The sequence below is a fragment of the Mauremys mutica genome, chromosome 16 (genome assembly GCF_020497125.1).
Source record: "Mauremys mutica isolate MM-2020 ecotype Southern chromosome 16, ASM2049712v1, whole genome shotgun sequence".
NCBI classification, from domain to species: domain Eukaryota; kingdom Metazoa; phylum Chordata; order Testudines; family Geoemydidae; genus Mauremys; species Mauremys mutica.
In genome coordinates this window covers 11,289,194-11,314,174 of record NC_059087.1, presented here as the reverse complement: position 1 = coordinate 11,314,174, position 24,981 = coordinate 11,289,194, and the positions used below count along the sequence as shown (strand labels likewise).

The 24,981-nt window shown below is 42.9% G+C and overlaps 1 protein-coding gene across 6 annotated transcripts in view; it reads left to right on the top strand.

Moving 5' to 3' along the window:
• TMEM132D (transmembrane protein 132D) overlaps nt 1-24,981 on the top strand; it is a 399,506-nt gene that overhangs the window by 323,998 nt on the left and 50,527 nt on the right. For 5 of the 6 annotated variants that reach the window (XM_044990406.1, XM_044990405.1, XM_044990408.1 and 2 more), the window contains one exon: nt 14,342-14,485. In XM_044990406.1, coding sequence (XP_044846341.1) covers nt 14,342-14,485 — 144 coding nt within the window. Of the gene's footprint in view, nt 1-14,341; nt 14,486-18,339; nt 18,457-24,981 lie in introns of those variants that run through there. The other variant, XM_044990410.1, reaches the window with a different exon arrangement.

The window sequence follows — 24,981 nt, the reverse complement described above, 5'->3', positions numbered from 1 at the left end:
CCGAGAATAAAGACTTGAATTTCCATGGGCACTGCCTGTTTACATACCTAGTCGAATCCCACTTGTCCTGAATTGGGGGCCGCTTTGTGCTGGAGGCCAGTTTCCCAGTGATGTGCAGGATTTGAGGAAATGCTCTCGTCAGTCTTTGCGCCACGGCAATGGGTGCTTTAGAAATACATAAAATATAAAATCTGCCCAGTCACCGGGTTTGCTCTAATGTGTTCTTCCTCCATATTACTGACCACTACCGGTCAAAGCAAAGCAAAGCAAAGGCAGAGATGGGGAGGGAAGAGTGGATAATGGGCTATAGGCATTAGCACAGTTGAACAGGGCAGCCTTATCACTCAAACGGCAGCCTCAGTTCTCAGCTGCGCTCAGAGCACACTGGACACACCAAGTGCAGGAAGCACTTTGCAGCTTCCTGATCCCCCGGGCTAAGCCCCAAGGAGCTGTCTGCCAGGTGGGAATGGCTGAAGTTCAGCACGGTGCTACTGTGCATCCTGGTATGCCCCCGACACCAGTGACTGCAATGGGGTTGGCACAGGAGCTAGCTGTGCAAGAGAGGCACAGAAGGGCTGAAGCAAGATTCAGGGTGGAGCCCACTAAGTTCAGCAGCCAAGCAAAGGGAAAAGAAAAAGAGGGCACATTAGGCAGAGCTAGTGATTTGTTCGGGCACGTTTAAATTCTCCCTCCATCAAAGCAAATCTGTGCCATTCAGTTTGATCCCAGACTTTCTGGCTCTGCTAGACTCTGCAGTGTAGAGCTGCAAATATTGACTCTGCTAAATTGCATTTCCAGGGACTGGATGAGATCTTTCCCTTGAAGTGATATCCTAAAGCTTTCATTTTGTTGCTGGAAATCCCTAAACACTATCCCATCTTCTTCCTCATAAGAGTACCAGACCCCTAGGGCACCAACCTTTACATTAGATTTCTTAACTATGGGCCCAAGAATCAAAAGAACCGGCATGCTAGCACATCAATCCAGGAGCTGATATCCTGGCTCCATGTGTGAAATTTTGATTGGACTTAGCTAATTTTGCATGACGTGTCCCTACCAGTCTCAGCAATTCAGCAGCATCAGATACAGTAGTATATTTGTGTACCTTGGGCCAGATCTCCTAGCTTTGCTCTTCTGAAAGGTCGGCTTCCTTTGACAATCAGACATGCATTTTTCCCCCCGTAGCGATGTATAAAAGCTTTGCTTAGGAAAAAGCAAAGAGGAAAACCTAACCAAGTATTTTTTTAAGAGTGAACACTCTTGATTATCAGCTAAAGTACTCTGTCTAGAGACCAACATCAAATATGCATACAGAGCGTCATGGAATTAGAGTTTGGAGCCTGTAAATTAATTAGTGATTTCTCAGAAGAATCAGAGTCTGACAACCCACAGACTTCAGAGCTTGCATAGTTGTATGACTTTGATAAGCAGACAATGTACACGACAGTTTTCTGGTGTCATCCTGTATTTCTTATCACCGACAACCACCAGATCACCAGCCTCTGACTTGCCATGAGTCCAATTTCAAGAAGTTAAAAGTCAAAACATGAAGTGGGTATGGGCCATTTTAAATGTGGGAGAAATGAAAATGTTTTTTTAAAACTAGCTTTTTAAACCCCCCCCCCAACAGAAATCTGAGAATTTGACTCCACAATCACCTGGGTCTGAAGCAGATATTATACCACTCTGTAGCTTACTGCCAATGTTCCAAACTGGCCCTGCAGTAATTAGCTCAGCACTCTCCAGCAGATTTCAGGTACAATTTGCATGGTACCTGCTGCAAGGATTCCTCAACAAAGAGTAGAAGCTTGAAATAGTTTAGTTCCACTCCTGCAAAATAACTGTATCAAAATGGTCCCGTGCTTACTTACAGGTTTTGCTCCCTGTGTGTATGTCAGACCTGTATCTCTTAACCTAAGGAAAAGAATAATACGTTTTACTCCAATTACTTTTATTTGTAGTGGAGTCGTGCCTAGAGATCCCACCTGAATTCTGTGCTAGGCACTGTACAAGTATAGAGTAAGAGAGAGCCCATGCGCCAAAGAATTTACAATCTGCACAGAAAAGACAGGCAAAGGTTAGGGGGAAAGGTTACAATGTGCTGAGCCATTTTCTGCTGTGAGAGAGGGAGGTAAATTCTATTCTGGCTTGTGCATCCCTGAGAATTACAGGACTGTATTCTGCCATGGACTGCACTTGTGCAATCCCTTTGAAGATACTGCGGCAATGCAGGTGTAACTTGGGCAGAATTTGTGTTACTGATGATGATGCACAAGCCAGAAAAAAAACCAGCTAGAATTTTAAGACACTTGGGTGAGTTTGCAGAGCCAACAGTTAGAAAAATGATATTTCCACCTGTAAGCAGAGCAAATTTGATCTGGAGTCTGTGAGACACAATGAACGTGGAAGCCACAATCCAGTTTTAACAGATTAGAGCCGCGCTTTAACGAGATGGAATGAATCACATACAAAATACAGCTGGATATTCTGTGCATTGAGCCTTAATTGGCCTTTTCATTCCTGAGCTACACAATGAGCTGCCAGAACTCCTGGGTGTTATGCTATGACATTCATTGGTCATGCATAGAAACATATGAATATAGCATTTGCCATATTGAAACACACCTTTGCTTCACCAAATTAGGTACTTCGCACTTGCCTCCTGCGTCAGGATGAGGTGCATTTCATTCCTTCCTGGCCCTTGTCGTTAACAGCTTATGCCTTGAAGTATGAAATGACTCCTAGCCTGGTTCTTCTTTCCCCAAAGGTGTTATTGGTAATATTAAAGGCTCTGCCCTTTTTAAAATCCAGCTTTACTTCTTCAGACTCCATATTGGCCACACATAGAACTATCAGTCTATTTGTTGAGCTGAGATATTTCCAAAGATTTGTTCCTCATCGGGTCTTGGATATTTGTTTGTCTTTTTGATTAAACTCTAATTTGGCTGCAGTAAATTGTATCCAGTATTCAGAGATAAAAGTTCCTGTATCTTATCCCTGAAAGAATGGGTCGCTCATAGTGATTTCCAGAGGTCAGCTTCCTCACAGAGGTTAAAAATAATTTCATGTCAGGAATGTTCTCTGTATTCCAAGGGTGCCATAAGAGGTAGGAGGGGCAGCTGTTTTGGTGGCATTCATGTGTTGACTTCTTCCCTTGAGCAAAATCCAGTCATTGACTGCTATCTGTTTTTAAGTGGGAAATTTAACAGCTGTACTTTTAAGTATCCCACTGGCTGAGTTTCACTGATTGTCTTCACCAAAGCTGCCCACTCATTCCCTACAGTAGTACCCTGGAGAATCTCCCTTATAAACAGGCCCAGAAATGCTGGTGCTCTGGGACATGTCATGTTTGGACAGAATCAGGTGGTTTGACTGGCTACCCGTAGGTGCAATTGTCAGTTATTAGCCAGTTAACCAGTTATTGACCAAAAATTTAAAAAAAACCCACAAATTTGAGTATATATTGTTATTGACAAAAATTGCGGCATTAATGAATCCCCTCTAGAAATTCAACATCTGTTTCATTTGTTACACTAATTTATGTTCTCTATTGATTCAAGAAGTACAATAAAATCTACAATATTCAGCTTTGCACAAATGCAGTCCAAGAACTTTTGGAAACACTTTTTTAATGTTTCATCCCGGTTTTGGCCTTTAAGGGCAAGTTGTTGCCTCTCACGATCTGAGCCAAATATCCCTGTTGGGGTGAGTGGCACAGATCCTGGCGTCGGTGGAGATACCACTGCCTACACCAAGAGTGATTTTGACCTTATGTCGCTGTTGAGCCACTGTGGTAGCAGGGTAGTTACTGGAGCTGTGTGAACTTTTTATAGCAAAACTCAGCTATTTTTGGAAATGAAACCAGTTGGGTTTCATGTGAAACTTTTTTGACTCATAAAAGTTTAATTGAGCTTCAAAGTCAAATATTTTGCTCTCTGGATTTTTGAGATTGAGTTTTGTGGTTTCATTTTAGTTCCTTAATAGCTGACCACATGGAGGTTTTATGGGTTGAAATACCAAGACTGGAGTTGTTTCATGGGAAGAAGCAGGTTTTTTAAATTAATAAACTAATGATTATTACCATAGCCTAGGAGCCCTAATCATCATTGAGGACCCTGTTATATTAGCTTTCAGAGTAGCAGCCATGTTAGTCTGTATCCCAAAAAGAGCAGGAGTACTTGTGGCACCTTAGAGACGAACACATTTATTTGAGCATAAGCTTTCGTGGGCTACAGCCCCACTTCATTGGATGCATAGACTGGAACATACAGCAAGAAGATATTTATACATACAGAGAACATGAAAAGGTGGAAGTAGCCAGACCAACTGTAAGAGGCCAATCAATTGAGATGAGCTATCAGCAGCAGGAGAAAAAAATCTTTTCAAGTGATAATAGAGATAACCTATAGAAGGTGTGAGGATACTTAACATGGGGAAATAGATTCAGTTATATTAGGTGTTGTACAAACACAGAACAAAGAGACATTCTGTGCCCAAAAGAGGTTACAATTTAAATATAAGACAAAGGAAAACAAATGGATACAGACGGTTAGACGGGAGAGTACAGGGAAACCGTGAGACACTATATATTAGTTGACACCTCTACGTTATAGACACTGTGGAGATGGGCCCTATAGAAAACCCACAGATGATTAAGTAGGAAGATAGGTAGATAGATGACCGAAATCATGGATGTCATCACTCACTATGCGCCTATTTATAGTATCCATACTGGGTCAGACCAAAGGTCCAACTAGCCCAGTATCCTGTCTTCTGACAGTGGCCAATGCCTGGTGCCCCAGAGGGAATGAGCAGAACAGGGAATCATCAAGTGATCCATCCCCTTTCACCCATTCCCAGCCTCTGGCAAACATGTATCCAATGTATGTCATTGCTCCTTATTGAGACATTGTTTAAATTAAGTGGATTTTTAAGCCTATTACAAGTACATGGGATCTTTAATAAAATGGGAATAAATTTAATTCATTTATGTACTTTTTACATTGGCTCTGGTGGGTAATAATGTTGCATCCACGTATGTATTATTAAATAAGCGCTTATTAAGTTTTGAGCTATATTATGTTTAAGAATTTCATTTAAGATTAGATTTTAAGGAATATATTACAACTTTTTAAAAACAATAAGAGGTTTTTTTTAAATAAATTTTTAATTATGCAAATTATTTCCAAATGACATTTTGGAGAGAGAGAGAGAGAGTGTGTGCGTTGCCCTTCTTAAGGTTAAGGGTTAGTTCTTACATCAGAATATTTCACTGCTGTTTGGATTGTGGAGAAAGGAGAAGCTGGATCCAGAATAGGCTGTATCAGTGAGGTAAAACAGATATTTCATGCTGTAGCCTACTGGAGGAACTGCCACGCCTGTACAACATTTAAGAGATCTGCAGCCACCTCTCTACTTTGCACTAGCTTGGATCTCCAATTGTTGCTTCATTTCTAAAAAGTAATTGATACCTCACCCTAACATGCTCCCAAGAAATTTCAAGCAAGATGCATGCCACATACTCAGGAGAGGCATCCCAGATGGCAGAGTCATCTTGCCACCAGGAGCAGTTTTCTCATATCGTAATTTTCTGACAGACCTTGGAGATCACAAATGACAACACCTCAGTCATGTGGCAATAATCTAACTACCAGCACTCCCCGTGATCCAGGACATAGGAGGGCAATCTACCAGCAGTGTTGTGAGGCTTAGTTAATAAATAAAGTGCTTTGGACTCCCTGGAGAGAAGGCACTGTTGGGTTATGTCATGTTACTGTTACTCTCTCCTGACTGTTTTGAGGAGTATTTTCACAGGTACAGAGGATGGGGAAAGAAGTGAACTGCCTGTCCTGGTAGAGAATGGGATTTTTTTTGGTTGTTTATTTTGAAAAGGATCCCAGCATCTTGAAATAGAGTCTCTTTTTGAGAGAGAGAGAGAGAGAGAGAGGTGATTAAGTCATTTTAGTTACTGTTTCTGCTCCCTTACTCCTTTTATGAATTTTTGTGCTTTCACAATCACATTTTCCTATTTAAAAATGTTTCTATCCCTGATTGCTGTGTGAAAGTCCCACACCATCAGCAGAGGGAGATGACTATGGCCCCAGTTCAGGAAGGCAGTTAAGCACATGCTTAAATTCATCCTTATTCAGGAAAACACTTAAGAGTGGGCTTCACGTTGATCACATGCTTAAACTTAAGCGGGTGCTGAGGGCTCTGTGGACTAAGGAAGATTTTCGGAACAGAAACCCATCCTGTCCATACATGGGAAACAGTGAAACTGATTATACGCCACATGCTGACAAATGAACAGAGTAAGGAAACTGAATAAAAGAGGGACAGTCCCCTCCCTCCATTTAATATAGTTCAGATACAGTAACCTTCAATGTCACTGTATACACTGATATGTGCACGTGTGTCAAACAGAAGTATGATTGTTAAATTTGCACAATCTGGTTTTTTTAAGCCAGTCTCTAGTTCTGATGGTTGCTGAGAAATACAATCTGTGTGCACCCTGCAGACTCAGGAACCAGAAAGCAAATTAAAAGAACCCAAACTGTGATGGGGTTTTTTTGGTCAGGGGAGGCAAGGATGGTTTTTTTTGACTCATGATTTTTAAGTCAAGCTTATGATTCTGGGGGATCCTGACTCATGATTTTGGAAAGCCTGCAGTTGGAGATAGTATGTTTCAGCCAAGCAAGTTGCTTGGGAATGTCCCATCTGTGCCGCTCTGTCATGCAACTAGCCTCTGTGCCTGGCTTTAAAACTCCCACTTCATCTGCCTTAATCATACAGTTCAAAGATGTCGTCAAGCTATAAACCAATGAATTAAATCTTTGTCCTCACAACAAGGAGCTGCAAGATGACTCTACACTTTAAGTGTGGGCTCAGCTTCACTCCAGGACCGCGGACTAATCCGATATAATCAAATATCGGGTGTTAGGAATTAATAAACATGAACCGTTTCATAGGGACACTGCTGTTTGCTTTATATTTTCCCCCCTTTAGCTTTCTTGCTCGGCAAATCTCCGATATGTTGTTGTTTTTGTTGCCCATCCTTGTAGTGGTTAACATAAGGGAAAAAACTGAATTTGACCACATCCTTGAGGATGTCAAGCATTTATAGTTTATTGGTTTAGAAGCTTACTAAATTTAAACAGAAGCATTAACATGGCCTTCGGTTCTCTTGACAGTTATAAACTCTTCCTTGGGGGGATTTCTGTAATGCTGTCTAATCAGCTTAAGGAGTTAATTAAACAGCTGTCACTTAGCTTCTTAATTCTGAGACTTGATGCTAAATAAGATTTTAAATTAGTTATGCATGACTGAGGCATGGATTCTGTGATACAGCTAAGATGGCTTCCAGCAGAAGAGAAGGAGAAGCTAGACCTCATTTAAATAAACAGCAGTGGGATTCTGGGTGACACCCAGATTAATGCTCTGGAGACTGATACATGGAAAATCTCTGAGGAAAATGGAGGGTACTAGCGAGTGCCAAGTGAGACAGTTTTATGATGAGCTATTCATTCTCATTTGGTGGCATGTACTTGACCTTAAGAGGTTTTGATAACTGTTATTCTCTTCCCTTGTACAGTCTGTAGACATCATTAAACCCAAAGGCTGAGATACCTACTGAAAACAGTAAGGAACAGATGTGTGTCACAAAACAGGTGTCAAGTCTGCATAGTTCCTTTAGTTTAAACAAATGTGTGTATTGAGATCTGGCACTCTGGCAATGAGTTATAGTATTTCAATGACCATTTAATGCTTCTTTCCTTTGTTTGTATAAAGAAATGAACCACAGCAGATGTATTGAACATTAGTATGTTTATTCATCTGCATCCCACATACTAATTTATGTTGTGAAATAACTGCAAGCGCTTTAAAAAATCAGTATGTCGTTTAGAATTCCGATTCCGTCCTCCGACTCTGAAAATCAAGAGCCAGTTTCTGTGCTCAGATGTAAATCCAAAGTAACTCCATTGAAATCAGAATCTATATATTTAAAACACCATTTCCAGAGCTCATGTTTCAAGCTTCCTTGTATTTTGCTGCTCATCCTCAGAGCTAAAGGCTGTGTGCTGCAAATCAGCTCAAGTTATTTTGAGGAAACATGCCTGTGGGTCGTCTTTGAAAAACACACTGGTGCCTTGTTCACGGTTGCTTATGGTATTGTGTGGCTTGTAAGGGCAAGGGGGAAAGGCTACTAAAATAAATTCTTTAAGCCTGTTGAAGTGCTTTTGGAAGGGAATGTCGACGATCACCACTTTGTACTTTAATATGAAACAAAGTGGCCCTATTATGAATCCAATGCAGAACCTCAGACATTAAGCATGAGCCAGTCGTCTGCTTGTTTATTCAGGTAGTCATATGAAGACGACCATTCGGCTGTAACCGTAGGGCAGAGGAAGAGCTACTGGGAGGAGCGGGGAGAATCACAAGATTTACAAAGACATTATTCCTTTCTTTCAGTGTAGGAATTATAGGGCAAACGGCATCCTAAGGGAAATTAAGTTGCAGGGGCACTACCAGTTACAGATGGGCACCTAATAGGCATTCACGTTTGCCTTTCTGGTTAAAAAGATGGTTGCCATGTGAAGCTTCTCAATGTGTTTCTTCTGGAGGAGTTTATAACCTCAGTTGTTTGATATGAATCTTACTAGATATGCCCACTCCCATTATGGGGAGAGAAATCTTTTTGTAGGCTATCATCATTTTATTTGATTATTATTGGGTTTTGGTGTGCCTGAATTATAGAGATGTGCACCAAAATACACTATATAACGGTTATAAAAGATCAGCAGCTTTTTACAGCTGCTCCGGGAATCAACTTTTACTGGACAGAATATTAGGATAAAGCCTTTCAAAGCCCATAAGTATTCCTAGTTGTATTCCTCTGGCATCAAGTCTCCTCTAATCCATGATGGCTATGGACAAAGAATATAATATTTCTTCAAAAGATTCCAGTATCATTTTAGCAGCACAAAATATCACTTTTAAATTAGTAACTGTTTTAGATTTATAGCTTACATGTTGGGAATTTGCATTATAAATCTCTGTATAGGCTAAATAAGTATCATGTTTGTTTCCTTGGAATGAAATAAGTTTTTTATTTATTTTCACCATGGGAACATTAAGCCTTTTCTAGCCATTAAACAAATGACTGAAGAAACATTTTTCATGGCCCCTGCTCTTTAAATTGTTGTAAATTCATTTCACACTTCTATGTTCAAATGAGAAATGCAGATCAGATATCTAAAGAAGAAATTCTCCAAGTGCATACAGGTGGAGTTGCTGAAAACTGTGCAGAAACAATAAGTTTTGGCTGCTGCAAACCGATTCTGAATATTGCTCGTTTCACTTTGCACCTCTCTTGAAGTATCAAATGGATTTGTCTAATTTGCATTCACCTAGTGCTTTGATGCTTGCTGATGGGAAATCATGATCTTATTTTAGAACATTAGGGGTTTCTATAAGCTCTAGGAAATCTTTCTTTAAAAAGTTTACAAAGTTTCTGAGAAGACTTTTGTGGTCCTTTAAAAAGTGGCAATGTTGTAATGTATCAAGCTGATAGGAGTTTGGCATCATGCAACCCATGCTTTTTTAGGAATGGACAAGCAGGCCGATTTTGAGCTGGATCTAGAGTTTGGATCAGGATCCAGATTTTGAATCCCTTGAAATCTGAGTGATTGGATCCTGAGTTTGGGGTAAAAGACAGTCTCTAAACAAAGCAAGAACCAACTTTGTTTAGGTTCTTATCCCACGAACACTTATTTTTATGCCTTTGAGTAGTATCACTGATGGCAAGAGACTATTCACGTGTATGAAATTAAGCACATGCAGCCGTGTCTGCTGGAATGTAGCCTTTAAACTGTAAGGATACAGTTGGAGTAGGGACCAGGTCCGCCCGCATTTGTACAATACCTAGTGCCACGGGACAGATCCAGCTGGTTGTCTTGGGCAGGGGCAGCGGGTATCACAGGCTGGGGGAGGGCCTCCCCAAACAGTCAGGCATGGCCCCTCCCATGCCCCCCCCACTCTTCCCTGTGCTGTGGCCCCGGCTCAGGCTGGGGCTGGGGCGGCGAGGCCCGCCCGGTGCTCTGGGGCTAAGGGTGCTCTGGGGCTGGGTCTGCGCTGCCTGCCCCCCTGGCGCGCTGGGGTCAGCAGGTTGGGGCCACACTGCCAGCCCAGTGTTCCGGGGTGGGGGGTGCTGGCCTGGGGATGGACCGGTGGCCGCGGTGGGGGGCTCTGGGCTTTGGCAGGCAGAGGAGAGGTGTGGAAGAGGCTGGGGCTCGGGTGGAAGGAGCAGGGCTGGGGGCTACCCTCCTTCAGCCAGTGGTTCATGCTCTGCCCGTGTCTCTGGGTTATTAAATGGTTATTAAATGATAACACTAATACTTGAAACTCTACCCAAAACTCGGTCCAAATCTAAACTACCAGTGCATTAGATTAACTTTTTTTTTGCTGCTTTTCATTTTTACATGATTTTGCCAGTACCTCTCTGGTGAAATCCATAACAAGAGGCTGCTCCCATGTTTTTCTAGCTCACTTGAGTGTAAGAAGTACCAGAGATGTTATGCTGCTGTCTGTGTTCATCATATTCCAAGCCATTGTTTGCAGACCAAAGAGAGTCAGATATGGTTCTGATAAGCTTCAGAACTGCCAGCTGCTTCTCAGAGCAAAGTCATGAACATTTTGAGGTTCGCCCTCCACTAGCTGTTAACTAGCGTGACAAAGTTCCTCCTCTGGAGAGTCCTGCACTTACTGGCAGATTTGCTCACCTCGGGGATTCACAGCAGCCCTCAGTTTGGCCACCTTCTGTCACTCTCCTGTAGCCATCTGGCCTGACCCTGTCACACTGGGGACAACTTTTCATATTGAGCAGCATATCTCATTAGTCAGATTGTTTGCAAAAGCTCATTATACACTCTCCTTCCCTATATGGAGTTCCAGCAAGGGCCTGCACTATACGGTACAGACTAGAGACATCAGGCCATGCACATACCAGTTCCAGCTTAATACTAAGGCCTGGATCCTGCCAACATAACTTTATTACCCTGAGTAGTCCTGTTGAAATGAAGCACATGCACAAGGGACTGCAGAAACAGGGCCTAAGGTCTTGGTTCTATAGCTGTTCCATTGGCTTCGGTGGGGCTACTGGTTAGGGGACGCCTCCCCGCCCCCAAGTGGGTATAAGGTTTGCAAAATAGAGCCCTAGCTATACAGTATGAAAAATCTGAAAATTTTGTTGCAAACCCCCCGAAGATCCTGGTTGCCAGAAAAATATGTTCCGTTCTGAGAGGAACCGTGTGCCCACGACTGATGGGGCTCATGCTGCAGGCTGGTGGTCCTTAGAGTCATTTACCTTTGCGTGACTTGTAATTTCAGAATATCTGAAGGGTTTGGGGACCGGTTGGGGGATAAGAGGCCTTTCTTCTTTACCGTTCTTTTTGTAAAATTCTATTTCCCGCTCCCCTTAAAGATCATGAGGTTGCAGGGGCGCACTCTGGCAAGGCAGCTATCAAAAGACGAGGAGTTTTTTTTCCTTCTTTAGATACTGCTTTGATCCCAAATAAAGTGTCTGTTCCTTTAAATAGTGTGAAGAGCCCTTTTTTTATCCCCAGCCTTTAGATGAGAGAGATCCAGTGCTTCCCCTCTCTCTACCCCAAGAGACAGCAGGGGGAGTCATTGTCTTCTGACTACGTGGTTTCAATCTTACTTTGTTTCCTTCCACAAGTGAAATCAGGTCAGGCTCAGAACCCATAGCGTGAGCTATTTAGATAATGAGAAGTTAGTACTGGGGGGGGCTTTGGAAGCCTTTAGTTCATAAGAACCAGTTGAAATCAAGGAGCTCTTGTTCTATGGGATATTCCTTGATTCAGAGGCCTGGTTTTGAAAAGCTTAAAACCTTTCCAGGAATGAGCAGCGCCTTGTAATTAGGAATGGAAGAAAGCAGGAGCCAAATTGTTCTCTCTGTTTCCCTTAGTGTAAATCAAGGATAACAGCAGAGAAGAGAATGAAGTTATGCCAGGGTAACCGAGAACCCAATTTCGTACTGTGTTTCTGAGTCAAAATGTAGTCATATAATCTGAACCACAATCCTTAAAATGTATAAGTAATGCAGCAAGCAGGTAATATTCCTTTTGGAATACATGTGGCAATAGTGATATAATAGTAATACTATTCACTTATATAGCTCATTTCATGTAAAGAGCTCAAAGCACTTTTCAGACAGCTTTACTTTTTGAGATATGTATTATCCCCATTTTACAGAAGGGAGACTGAGACACAAACAGATGAAGCAACTCGCCCAAGGTCACATGGCAAACGAGTGGCAGAGTCAGGGTAGTTTCCAGCCTCACCATCCCAAGCTCTAAGAACGAGACACACGGGTTCTGATTCTCCAATGCCCTTCTCTCTTTGTGATCACTTACACCAGATCTGAGTGGTTGCATTTTAAACTCACTCTGCAGTGGCATAACCAACTATGCAAAGTGGAGAGCAGTGGAGACTGAGGCTCATTGCCTGTGTTTATACGTCCCTAATTACCACAGTATCGGAGCACCACACAGTGCTTAGTGTATTTAGAATCATAGAATCATAGATTATTAGGGTTGGAAGGGACCTCAGGAGATCAGCCTCACAACACCCCAATGAGGTATGGAAGTACTGTTGTCCCCATTTCACAGATGGAAAACTGAGGCACAGAGAGGTTAAGTGACTTGCCTAAGGTCACTCAGGAAGTCTTTGACAAAGCAGGAAATTGATCCTGGATTTCCCAGGTTCTAGGCTAGAGCCTTTACCACTGCACCATCCTTCCTCTAACTATGTGAGCACTGTTTTCTCTGATGTTTTCATAGAACGTCAATGGCTACAGAATACAGCCTGGAGCAGGGCTCCGATGGTTAAAGGACAAGGCTTAAAACATGGTGGTACTTTCAGGTAATCAACAGGGCTGTTAACTGAGATCAGCATGAGGAGGTCTCCTAAAGTACCCACTGCTAAATACTGGGCACTTGCATGCTCGTACTGTGTGGAATCTCCTCCGGATGTCATCCTCTAATAGTTGACTGATATTCACTGAGTGGCAATCAGGGAAGGGGGAGTACCCTAACAGCTCTGATGACAGAAGGAGTTTGGCACCAGAACTTCGCTGTACAGAATCAGGGAAACTCTTGAAGCACAGAGCTACTGCCATACATGTGCAGCTATATGAGAGGCAGCTGCGTTTAGTGGATAGAGCACTGGACTGGGAGTCAGGAGACCTGGAAGCTATTCCTGGCTTTGCCCCTGGCCAGGTGTGTGATCTGAGGAAAGTCACTGCCGCTCCGTTTCTTTTATCTGTTTAAACTGTCCGTTCTCAGGGACTGTCTCTCACTCTGTGTACTGCAGGTAGCACAATGGGTCCCCAGTCTCAGGTCGGACCTGGCGCTACTGTAATAGAAATAATAAATATCAGTAATTAAATAATGAATACTGGGTTAAAGAAGGGGGCATTCTGAGTGATGGGATCTAGCACTCATCCAAGTCAGACCAGACACATCACCTCCTCCATATATTGCTGGCTCATACTATTTTAAAGATCAGGGTACCCGAGCCTGCTCTTCAGCCATCCCCAAGAGAATGATTTTGTGCTTTCTACCCCATCAGTCTGGCTAGACCGTTAAAAACAGACCTCTCGTTAAAACACCACACCTGGCTAATATCATACAGTGCTGCGTTGCTACAGTGTTCTGAGCATTGCTATTGAGTTCTATAAGGAGAGATCAGACACATGTAAATGGAAATCCTGGCCCCATGGAAGTCAATCCCATTGTCTTGAACGGGGTAAGGATTTCACTCCTAAGGGCTTGTCTACACTACCCGCCAGATTGACGGGCAGCGATCGATCCAGCAGGGGTTGATTTATCATGTCTAATATAGATGCGATAAATTGACTGCCGATCGCTGTAGCGTTGACTCCAGTACTCCACCTCAACAAGAAGGGCAAGGGGAATCAACGGGTGAGCATCTCCCGTTAACACACCGTAGCGAAGACATCGCAGTAAGTAGATCTAAGTATGTCATCTTCAGCTACGTTATTCACATAGCTGAAGTTGCGTAACTTAGATCGATCTCCCCCCCCGTAGTGTAGACCAGCCCTAAGTGTTACCTTCCACTTGGTGCAATTTACTCTACACTTGTCCCATCCTCTGTGCCAGCAATTCTTGGGAGGTCAATTGAAAATGAACACAAGCTTCATTTTTGAAAGGATGGGTGAAGAAGAGGAGAGCTGGTGTTTGGTGACAGAAAGGTGGGCGAGGAGGAAGCATCTAAACCAAGGGTTTGTTGTTTGGTCTTTTAGGAAGCTGAGATCCTGAACACAGCGATTCTCACTGGGAAAACTGTGGCTGTCCCTGTCAAGGTGGTCTCAGTGGAGGAGGATGGGACCGTGACTGATCTTCTAGAATCTGTGGAGTGCAGATCGTCTGATGAAGATGTAATTAAGGTGAGAATCTATCATTTAATGAAGGGAAGGCCACATCCCTGCAAGAAACGCTGCCAGTAGTTTTCTCTGACATGCAGGGGCGGCTCTAGGCATTTTGCTGCCCCAAGCACGGCAGGCAGGCTGCCTTTGGCGGCTTGCCTGCGGCGGGTCCGCTGGTCCCGTGGCTTCTGCAGGAGGTCCACCGAAGCCGCGGGACCAGCAGACCCTCCACAGGGACGCCTGCGGGAGGTCCGCCGAAGCCGCGGGACCAGCAGACCCTCCACAGGCAAGCCGCCGAAGGCAGCCTGCCTGCCGTCCTTGCAGCGACCAGCAGAGCGCCCCCAGTGGCTTGCCGCCCCAAGCACGCACTTGGCGTGCTGGGGCCTGGAGCCGCCCCTGCTGACATGCCCGTGTGGCTAGTTTAATCCTTTCCTGACTATCCTTCCATTAAAAGACAAAAAATTATTATCATCATTGTCATGTATAGACTGGTGCACTGGGCCTATAAAAACACAGTGGCTTGCATCCGAAGAAGTGGGTATTCACCCACGAAAGCTCATGCTGCAAAACGTCTGTTAGTCTATAAGGTGCCACAGGATTCTTTGCTGCTTCTACAGAACCAGACTAACACGGCTACCCCTCTGATATAAAACGCACTGAAAACCTCAAATCTCCACCCGGCATCTTGGGGTGTGTTTGTCAAAAATTAAAAAACAGATAGGGAGGCCAGTGATTGACACGGCACAGCAGGGTCCTGACCACACCCCTGCACCTGAAGGTCTATTTTAGCTCTACACCCACAGATGATTCATCTACGCTGGGATGACTCTGTCTTGGCTGGCTATGCTGGCTTCAGGGCAAAGTTAGCACAAACTCTGATGCAGGGGAGACTCTTACCTAAGGCCTTTGTATTTGCGTAACTTGCAGTTCTCTCCTCTTGGTGTAAATCTGGAGTAGCTCTGCTGGGGTTAATGGCATTCCAGCATGGTAAAAGCGCAAGGGCTAAATTCTGCTTTCAGTTCAATGGGGTTGAATCAATCAGTGGGGCTACACTGGGGTAACTGACAGCAAAATTGGTCACTCAATGGCCAGAAGACAGTGAAAGAAAGTTTGTGTATTGTTAAGCGTAACTTACACCCCCTACCCTCTTATTAGCTGTTTTCTCCTGTTTCATCCCTCTCTTCCAATCCCGCAGTGGGTGTATCTACACTGCAGCTGGGAGCAACCTCTTGTAATTGGGCTCGCACTAGGGTGCTAGACACAGCTATGTGAACGGTGCACCACTGGCAGAGGCTTGGGCTATTCACCCAGCTCAAGCCCACTTTACTCCCTGGGTCCACGCAGAGGTGGCTAGTGCAAGCTGTGTCCAGCCAGCTACGTTTAGTGCATTGACGCAAGCCCACCAGTGCAAGTCCGTCTCCCTGGGTTGTGCAGCTCACTCGCCGCCGCAGTGTAGACATACCCACTGAGGGACTGGAAGTGGAGCAGTACCCAGTGAGAGAGTTACGCCAGCTTAGGCTCAGCTCAGACTTGCTTGTGCTGTGTAACTCGTATTACCGTTCACATTTTCTCTGCCCCCTTGTCTCCAGCTGAAGTTCATTTGATTTTTTGGTCATTCCTAGCTCCTCTGCTTGAAGGGAAAGTAAACATATGTATTACAATGGAAAAAGGCTTGAGAAATGCGTCCGGAGATAGCAAGTGCTATGAGCCTTATTCTGCTAAGGACCGTAAAATTAAAATGAACCTCCGTGTGATGGGGAGGAAAATCGTTTTGCAAGTGAAGTGCCTTCCCACTCATAGGTGTGATTTGGAAGAAGAAAGAAAAAGAGAAAAAAATTGTGACAAATAAAACACGAACACCTACACATGAGAAATTACCCAATGCATACGATGTCTTCATGAGAGAAACGCACTGAAGCATGATCCAGTTTCTTTTGCCACTGATCTCTAAGTATGGTAACCTGACTTCCAGGACTTTCTGCCTCAGGGGACTGGTCCTGCAAACCTTTGGGCATGTGTGTCACTTTTCACACAGGGAAATGACACACAAGTGTAAAATGACTCACATGATTTTCAGGATCAGGCCCCAAATGTGTAAGAAAAAAATGCAGCTAATAAACTCTGCACTTTCTACATCCCTTCAAGCCAGGCGGCATGCGTGTCCCAGTCACATTTTCACCTCTGAGCTGAGGGCACCGTGTAACCCCTGGCGTTCAACTTTTTCTTATTTCAGTTCCCAGCGCTCAGCACTCCCAACTGCTCTACTTCAGAATAAAAGCAGCCTGAATTCATTCTCCATTCCTTTTTTTTTTAATTTTCACTCACTTAACCTACCAGCACATTGTTAATGCTAGAAATTATTTTTAAAAAAAACTAGATACATTCATGGAGGATAGGTCCATCCATGGCCATTAGCCAGGATGTGTAGGGATGGTGTCCCTAGCCTCTGTTTGCCAGAGGCTGGGAATGGGCGACAGGGAATGAATCACTTGATGATTACCTGTTCCGTTCATTCCCTCTGGGGCACCTGGCAATTGGCCACTGTCGGAAGGCAGGATACTGGGCTAGATGGACCTTTGGTCTGACCCAGTATGGACGTTCTTATGATTGCCTCAAGACAAAAGGTTCAGATCTGACTTTTGAAGATAAAATTAGATGATCCTAACAGTCTTCAAATCTGTAAATCTATCTAGTGGACATCCCAGTCATAGAGGTTTTGATCATGAAAGGTGCCGAGTACCCTCAACGCCTGTTGACTACAAACCCATCTCTAGAACAGTTACTCTTCTGGCTTCAATGGGGATTAAACACTTCACCAGGAAATAGGTTGGGCCATGTTTTTTTTTCTCATGGGTGCACAAACCTCATTATGCATATACTGTAATGCACGGTGATGTGCTATAAAGGGTTGTAGATTTCACCATCAGCTTTCTGCAGGAGTGAAATGGCCATTTGGTTTATTCAGTGTGGAGTAATACAACTATGAAGACTGAGTATCAGAGGGGTAGCCATGTTAGTCTGGATCTGTAAAATCAGCAAAGAGTTCTGTGGCACCTTATAGACTAACAGACGTATTGGAGCATGAGCTTTCATGGGTTGCATCCGACGAAGTGGGTATTCACCCACGAAAGCTCACGCTCCAATATGTCTGTTAGTCTATAAGGTGCCACAGAACTCTTTGCTGATTTTATGAAGACTAAAAGTTTTTAAGAAACACAGCCTATCCCATTTGGTTGGTATATGTTAATGAACAAGGGAGGACAATGATAGACAGTCCTGGAGAGAGACAATGGTGTGAGGTGGGTACAAGAAACCTAATAACAGAATGACAACAATATGGGTTTGTCTGGAGTTTGCCATTATCACCTCAGACACTTACAGCTGGCTGTCCTTAAAAATAGGCTTCTCTAGAGGAGAAAATGAGATAGACAGCCAAAAATTAGAGTTAAAACCAGGCCAACTAAAAGCAAATTCTTTTGTGAATCCAAAGTTGTTTGTTTTTTTAAATATTTTTAAACCTAACCCTTAATCAGCCAACAGGCCTCAATCACTATAGGCCTCTCCCTGAGCTGGTATAAATCAGCCTCGTTCCATTGACTTCAGTGGAGCTGTGCCAATTTACACCAATTGAGGATCTGGCCCTGTGTGAAATTTTCTTCAGCCAACGGTTGACAGGAACATTGCGCTCTCTTAGCTGCTCATTTTCCTATTTTAATTTGGATGCAAACACCAGCAGGAAATTTTTAGCTCCAAATCTATCATCTCTGGGCCCCGTTAGCTGATATGTCTTTCCTAGTGGACATCTTGTAGCATTGAAGCGAGACTGAAAGCTCCATTTTGTTCCAGTGGTGCACACCAGCAACTGGAGGCTTTGCTTAATATTCCTTGACGTGCGCCCTTAAGACCAGTGCAGGTAATCAAATGTTACTGTCAGAGGAACAACCTGCTGAGAGCTTCAAGTTTACCTCCAAGTTAAGGAGGGAAGTAACAAGGTAACTGAAAAGCTTGAAATGCATAGAGCTGTAGATGGTGAAAAGTGACTTTTGTTAGCTATATTTCAACTTTTCTGTCAGGGGATTGTAACCAGAGCTGTACAAATAACTTTTGTTTCAGGTCAAGCAAAATTTTGTATTTTGATTTACGTCAAAACATTTCATTCACCCTGTAATGAAACTTTTTAAAAATTATTTTAATTAAAGTACAGTAAATTTAACAGTAAAAAGTCATTTTGAATGGAGAAATCTAAATGTTTTCATTTAAAAAAATGTTTTTTAAATAGTCAGGGTTTTTTCAACGGAAACATTTTGTCAAATTCAGCGCAAAGTCAGAAAATGTTTCAGCTGGCCAAGTCTGTACCTTTCAGTGAAAAAAGTTTTGGCTGAAAAACTTCGCTTACCTCTAATTGTAACATTTACACCTTTTCTACTTGTCTTAGGCCACTTCATCTTCACAATAATACCTTGTACAGAAGATGAGGCCAAGCAATTTGAAAGTCCAGCATGTTACATGTTTCCTTTTTAAAATCTACACAGGGTTTCCATTTATCTTAACAGTTGCAAACTCAGCCACCATGCTGGTGGCGTCTGATTGCACATGTCTTTCTGTCTCTTTTTTTCCTGCTTCTGCAAGATCCTTCTGAGTCTGGTAAATCTGCCACCGATTTAAGAAATGGATTTGTTTAATGTAGGTTCAGAAAGAAAAATTACAAATTTGTTGACGTGTATTGCTGAGCCATTGTGGAGATCATGGACCAAATTCTTAGCTTATGTAAATGAAATCAGTGATGTTACATCAGCTGAAGATCTGGCCCCTCTTCCTCTGCATGGTGATATTTATAAAGAATGTGACTTTAAAGTGTTAATAAAGAGGCAATGTGTCTAAGAATAGGTAGGTGGGTGTGAAGCCACCATATCTCCTGTGCCATTTAAAACAGACTGGACAGTGAAATGTAGAATACACAGTGATCCTTATTAAATAGTTAACATTTGCCAACCCTACTACAGTAGTTCCCAGTGTTTAGAAAATAAATAAATAAATGCAACATCCCAGCAAACAATCCTACATTGGCAGAGGGGTAGACAAGACCTAGGTCCTTTTCATCTTTGATTTCATCTGAATCCTAGTACGTTAGTGGACACATTTGCGTTGACTGAAAAGTGCAAAGTGAGCCATTGAGATTAGAGAGCTGCACTAGTAGCATCACCACAGCTGAAATCTTAGAAGAGTCCAGTTTTTCAGTAGAGGCCCAAGGAACACAGGGTATAGCTACACTGCAATAAAACACCCCGGCTGGCCCGTGTCAGCTGACTCAGGTTCACAGCGCTTGAGCTGCAGCCTATGAAATTGCAGTGTAGACGCTGAAGCTTGGGATGGAGCGTGGGCTCTGGGATCCCTGTCTACACTGCATTTTTATAACCCCGTGACCCTGAGTCAGCTGACACAAGCGAGCCACTGGTGTTTTATTGCAGTGTAGACATATCCACAGAGACACATACCCCCAGCCTATATCCAAGGTAGCAGGTTTTAATGGGTCATTAATGCAAAGCACCGGGGAGCTGTGGGGTGGAATAATTCAGCGGGCTGGTAGTGGCACACACTGACCTCGAATGTAGCCCAGTGACTGAAAATTGTTGCTTATGAGACAGACTTTGAAATAAGTAAGTGGTTGGTTCAGTTCAGTTCTTCCTATTCATGACAGGGTCCTCATCCTTGTACTTATCTTTAAAACACCCATGCAAATCTTTGGCGCTATGTAAATAATGAAATAATAATTGAGCAAGTGTCTGTATCCCAGAAATCATCCTTACAACTACCACTCTTCTTAGCAAGAGACCAGGAACTGAATGGGAATAGAGACCACTAGCGATGGCCCCTGAGGCTGAGACACAGGGGTGGGGTGGGGTGGGGTGGGCAAGCTTGCACTGCCATTGTCTGTTCTGTAACTGCTCCGGGACTATCGTGAGGGCTTCACAATCCAGAACGATCAATCTAGCAAATTCCACCAGCATTTAATCCACTTCAATTTGGACTGGGTGTGATTTTAAAAAAGTGGGGAGCCTGGGATTAGGTTTTCACCATTTCACCATTCACTTAGCGCTTGTACAATGCTTTACATTTTCCATCTTCTGTAAAAATGATAAATCTGGAACATGCCTCAAAAGAGAAGCAAGTATTATGGGCTGAAGTAAATAGGATGAAATTCAATAAAGACAAATGCAAAGTACTCCACTTAGGAAGTACAATTAGTTGCACGCATACAGAATGGGAAATAACTGCCTAGGAAAGAGTACAGCAGAAAAGGATCTGGAGGTCATAGTGGATCACAAGCTAAATGTGGGGAAACAGTGTAACGCTATTTCAAAAAAAGCAAACATCATTCTGAGATGTATTAGCAGGAGGTTTATAATTGTAACCGTTCTGCCAGGCGGAGCCAGCAGCAACCAGGGCCAGGTTCAATATGTAGAGGTTCCTTTCCATCGATACAACACAGAACTGGCTCGAGTCCCCACCCAGTAACCTGGGAAAATTATACACCATCACTTGGCGCCTTTGACAGGCAATACTTCCTCACTCACAAGCACAGAGTCTGAGTGTGGCAGCCAAAACTGATTATTTTGCCACCACTCTATCTGCTGAATATCTAAGCAGAGCAGGAGCAAACTGTATGTACATAAACACACCCAAAGTCTCTCCCCCTCCCAGGGTAGCATTCATTCAGGCCCTGCTTACATAATCAAGACATGAGGAATAATTCTTTCAGGCTACTCCATGCTGATTAGGCCTCAACTGAAGTATTGTGTCTGGTTCTGGGCACCACATTTCAGGAAAGAGGTGGACAAATTGGAGAAAGTCCACAGAAGAGCAACAAAAATGATTCAAGGTCTAGAAAACGTGACCTGTGAGGAAAGACTGAAAAAATTGGGTTTGTTTAGGCCAGAGAAAAGAAGACTGAGAGGGGACATGATAACAGATTTCAAGTACATAAAAGGTTGCTACAAGAAGGAAGGAGAAAATTTGTTTTCCTTAACCTCAAGGATAGGACAAGAAGAAATGGGCTTAAATTGCAGCAAGGGCAGTTTAGGTTGGACATTAGGAAAAAATTCCTGTCAGAGTGGTTAAGCACTGGAATAAATTGCCTAGGGAGGTTGTGGAATCTCCATTATTGGAGATTTTTAAGAGCAGGGTAGACAAACACCTGTCAGGAATGGTCTAGAAAGATAATACTTAGTCCTGCCATCAATGAAAGGGGCTGGACTAGATGACCTCTTGAGGTCCCTTCCAGTCCTACAATTCTATTATTATTATTGTTCAGTTTTACCTATCTGAAAACTGAGACACAGAGAAATTAAGACCCCAATCCTGCAAAGACTCACATGTGCTTAGTTTTAAACCTGTGAGTAGACCCATAAAGTTCAGCAGGATTACTTATGTGCTTAACATTATGTGCATGCATAAATCTGTGCAGAATCAGAGTGTAGGTGACCAGACCTTGGCCAAATAGTGATTAGAACTGAGAAGTTTCTGGCTTCCACAAACATCCCATAGACCTCAGTGCCTTGGCAGCAAAAACCCAGTTTCTGCTGGCTTAGTTAAACCTCCATGTATCACACTGAAAATGCATGACCGTATTTTCAGTACACCTGCTGTGCTTCAGACTTAGCCTTGTACCCAGAAACCTCATGTAATGAAGATAATTAGTGGTCAGCCTTCAGCATGGGGTTCTAATTAGAGTTTCTGTTCTCTGGGTATTAGAACAGTGAAAATAGTAAGAAAGAAATAGCTGAATAAAAATGCCCAGCATTACTTTACTGTTCCTGGGTTGTCGTGGGTGGGTTTGTTTGTTTTCTGTTTCTTTGTTTTTTTAATGTATCCATCATTGTAACATTTAAGGGGTCCGTTATTTTCTGCCTTCTCTTTTATTCCCATATTGGTTTTGTTAATAAGTAGAGATGGGGTTGAGTTAACCCTCCTGAGAAGATGAGGCTAGTCCGCTCCAGTCTTTGTTTCAAGGTTATGTTTATTACTAGCTCCTTTCATTTGGGACTTCAAAGCCCTTTATAAAATTGGACCAAGTTCTTTCCTGATTTAGACCAGCCTTGAGTGATTTTGAAATCTTCCCATCACAGTAGTACCTCCGGGTATTTATTCTCACAAAACTCCCATGCAGCAGGGCTGTGCCATTTTAGAGAGAGTCTGAGTGACTTGCCCAAGGTCACACATGATCGCCTGGTCAGAGCAGGGAATTGAACCCAGCTCTTACAAGTCCTAGCCATGTGCCCTAACCAGTGGACAGTCCTTCCCACGGTGATTTGTTGGAAGTCACACAGTAAGTTGGTGCCAGAGCTGGGAATGGCACACGGATGTCCTGGCTCCCAATTTCCTACTCTAGCCCTTAGACAGTCCTCTGTCACTGAGTATTTTATACAGGGAGCAGCACTCACAGACTGATTTTTTTATCCAAAAATATATGATGCTTCTAACAAAGTTCCTTGAGGGGCCTTCACTGCTAGAGCAGCATGTTCTGCTTATTGAAACCAGATAAAGATATGAAAAGGAAAGTAGCTCTACAAACCCTAGTGCATGTCAGAGCCACATTCATAACAACAGAAGGAATTACAGGTGAAATGAGCTCAGGTGCACAAGGCCCTCGTAAGACTTATGAGAGTTTGGTCCAGATGAAGAGGCAGCACAGGGTCTATCTGCAGCTCACTGTGCTATGATGAGGTAGGCTTCATGCCAGTTGCACAAGCAAAGGGTCACCCTGCAGGTCCATGGCTGGGGGATGGATTTCCCAGTGCCTGCATCTATCCTGCCCAAATTCTGATCTCTCAGGCTGTGGGTGGATAGTGGAGTAGCGAATTTCATCCCAAGAACATTGCTTACTTTATTATCAAACCACCTCCGCAGAAACAAGGCCCAAACTGTTCAGATTTGAATAATCAGCTTGCTTCTGAGGCAAGGAATATAAGGCAATTTTGTTCCAGCCACTCGGAGTGGTACTGAAAGGACAGTAATGCCTCTGACATTTTGTAAAGTCTTATTGCAGAGTAATAAATCCTACACTAAAACACAGTGTGGTCTTGTTAGTGGCAAAAATTACCTCTCTCTAGTGAAGTGCCACACATTACTTGCTGCTCCCACCATAACTAAAGTATTTAAAAAGCCTGACTCAGGCAGTATTTTAAAACATTAAACTTTTAGCATCTGTTTCTCCTCTTTCTTACACCAAGTAATAGAGGAGAAAATTCACCTCTGTGAAAATCAATGAAGTGACACTGGTTTAAAACCAATGGGAGAAGATAATCAGGCCCATGATTGTGAGTGGGGCTGCAGTTTGACCTTGACAGTTGGAGTGTTGCCAATGCTCACGATTTTATTGTGTCATTATAGTTGGTATTAAATCTCCAGCTCTTGGAGACATGTGCTTGGTTGAGAATTCCAAGCTTTCCTTTTTCAAAAGTAATTTTTTAACCATCATGGTGGCAGATAAAAACTTGAAAACATGAAGTAAAAGTATCCTAAAGATGCAAAAAATCAGAAGCTGAATAAAAGCATTATTTTTCATTTAAATCTCATCATTTTTTAAAGACAATCCTGTAATTTTGGGGGCCTGACTCATGGTTTTTGAATGGTCGGGGTTGGCGATACTGCAATTAAAAAAAAAGTATGAGTGATCAGTGGAGATGTTCAGAATACTTCAAATGGAACATTTTTGTGTCAGAACATGGGGTTTCATTAAATAAAAATTTTCTGTGGGAAAAGATTGGCTTCAGCAGATTTTCTGTTGGGAAAATCAAAATGAAACATTTCCTTTTGAGTCAGTTAGATATTAATCTCTGTGTCCATCTGAGTGTCCATGAAGTCTCAGTTCTGGGTCCCTCATGCCTCAGTTCTCCCCTTTAGGCTCTGGTCCTTGACTGGACTACATCTCCCATGATGCACTGTGGTATCTCACTGTGGCTGAGCTGCCATGACACAATCTTATTAACATCAGCTCATCTTGAAACAAAACTTTCCATTGCGAATCAACAAATGGAAATGAAAAGCTTCAATTCAGGGGTGTCTAAACATTTATTTTGATCAAAAGAATTGAAATAAATAACTATGATCTCAACCCAGTTTCAATATTCCCGAATGAAAATGTTTCTAAACTTTTCATTCCATGAAACATTTTGATAATTTATCTTTTCATCCCAGCTTAAGATGAACATAGAAGTGGGATAGAAATTCTGTTTTACAATTAGCTCTAGTGATCAGAGGGGGAAGAGCAAAGCTCATGAAAATATAGTGTTAAAAAATAAAAGTCACAAGAATAACTAGTGTGGTCCGACTTGATGCCATTTTTAATGGGAGCAGAAATAGATCCCTAATCAGGAAAGACAAAAAATGTGTACTGAAAGCAGAATTTGCCTTACCCCCGCAACCCTTGGAATGAATTGAAACACTCACTGAAAGTCATCAGTGCTCATTGCAAGAAGGTCAGGGTTTACCTTGGCTCTCAGTAGAGTTGGTTGACT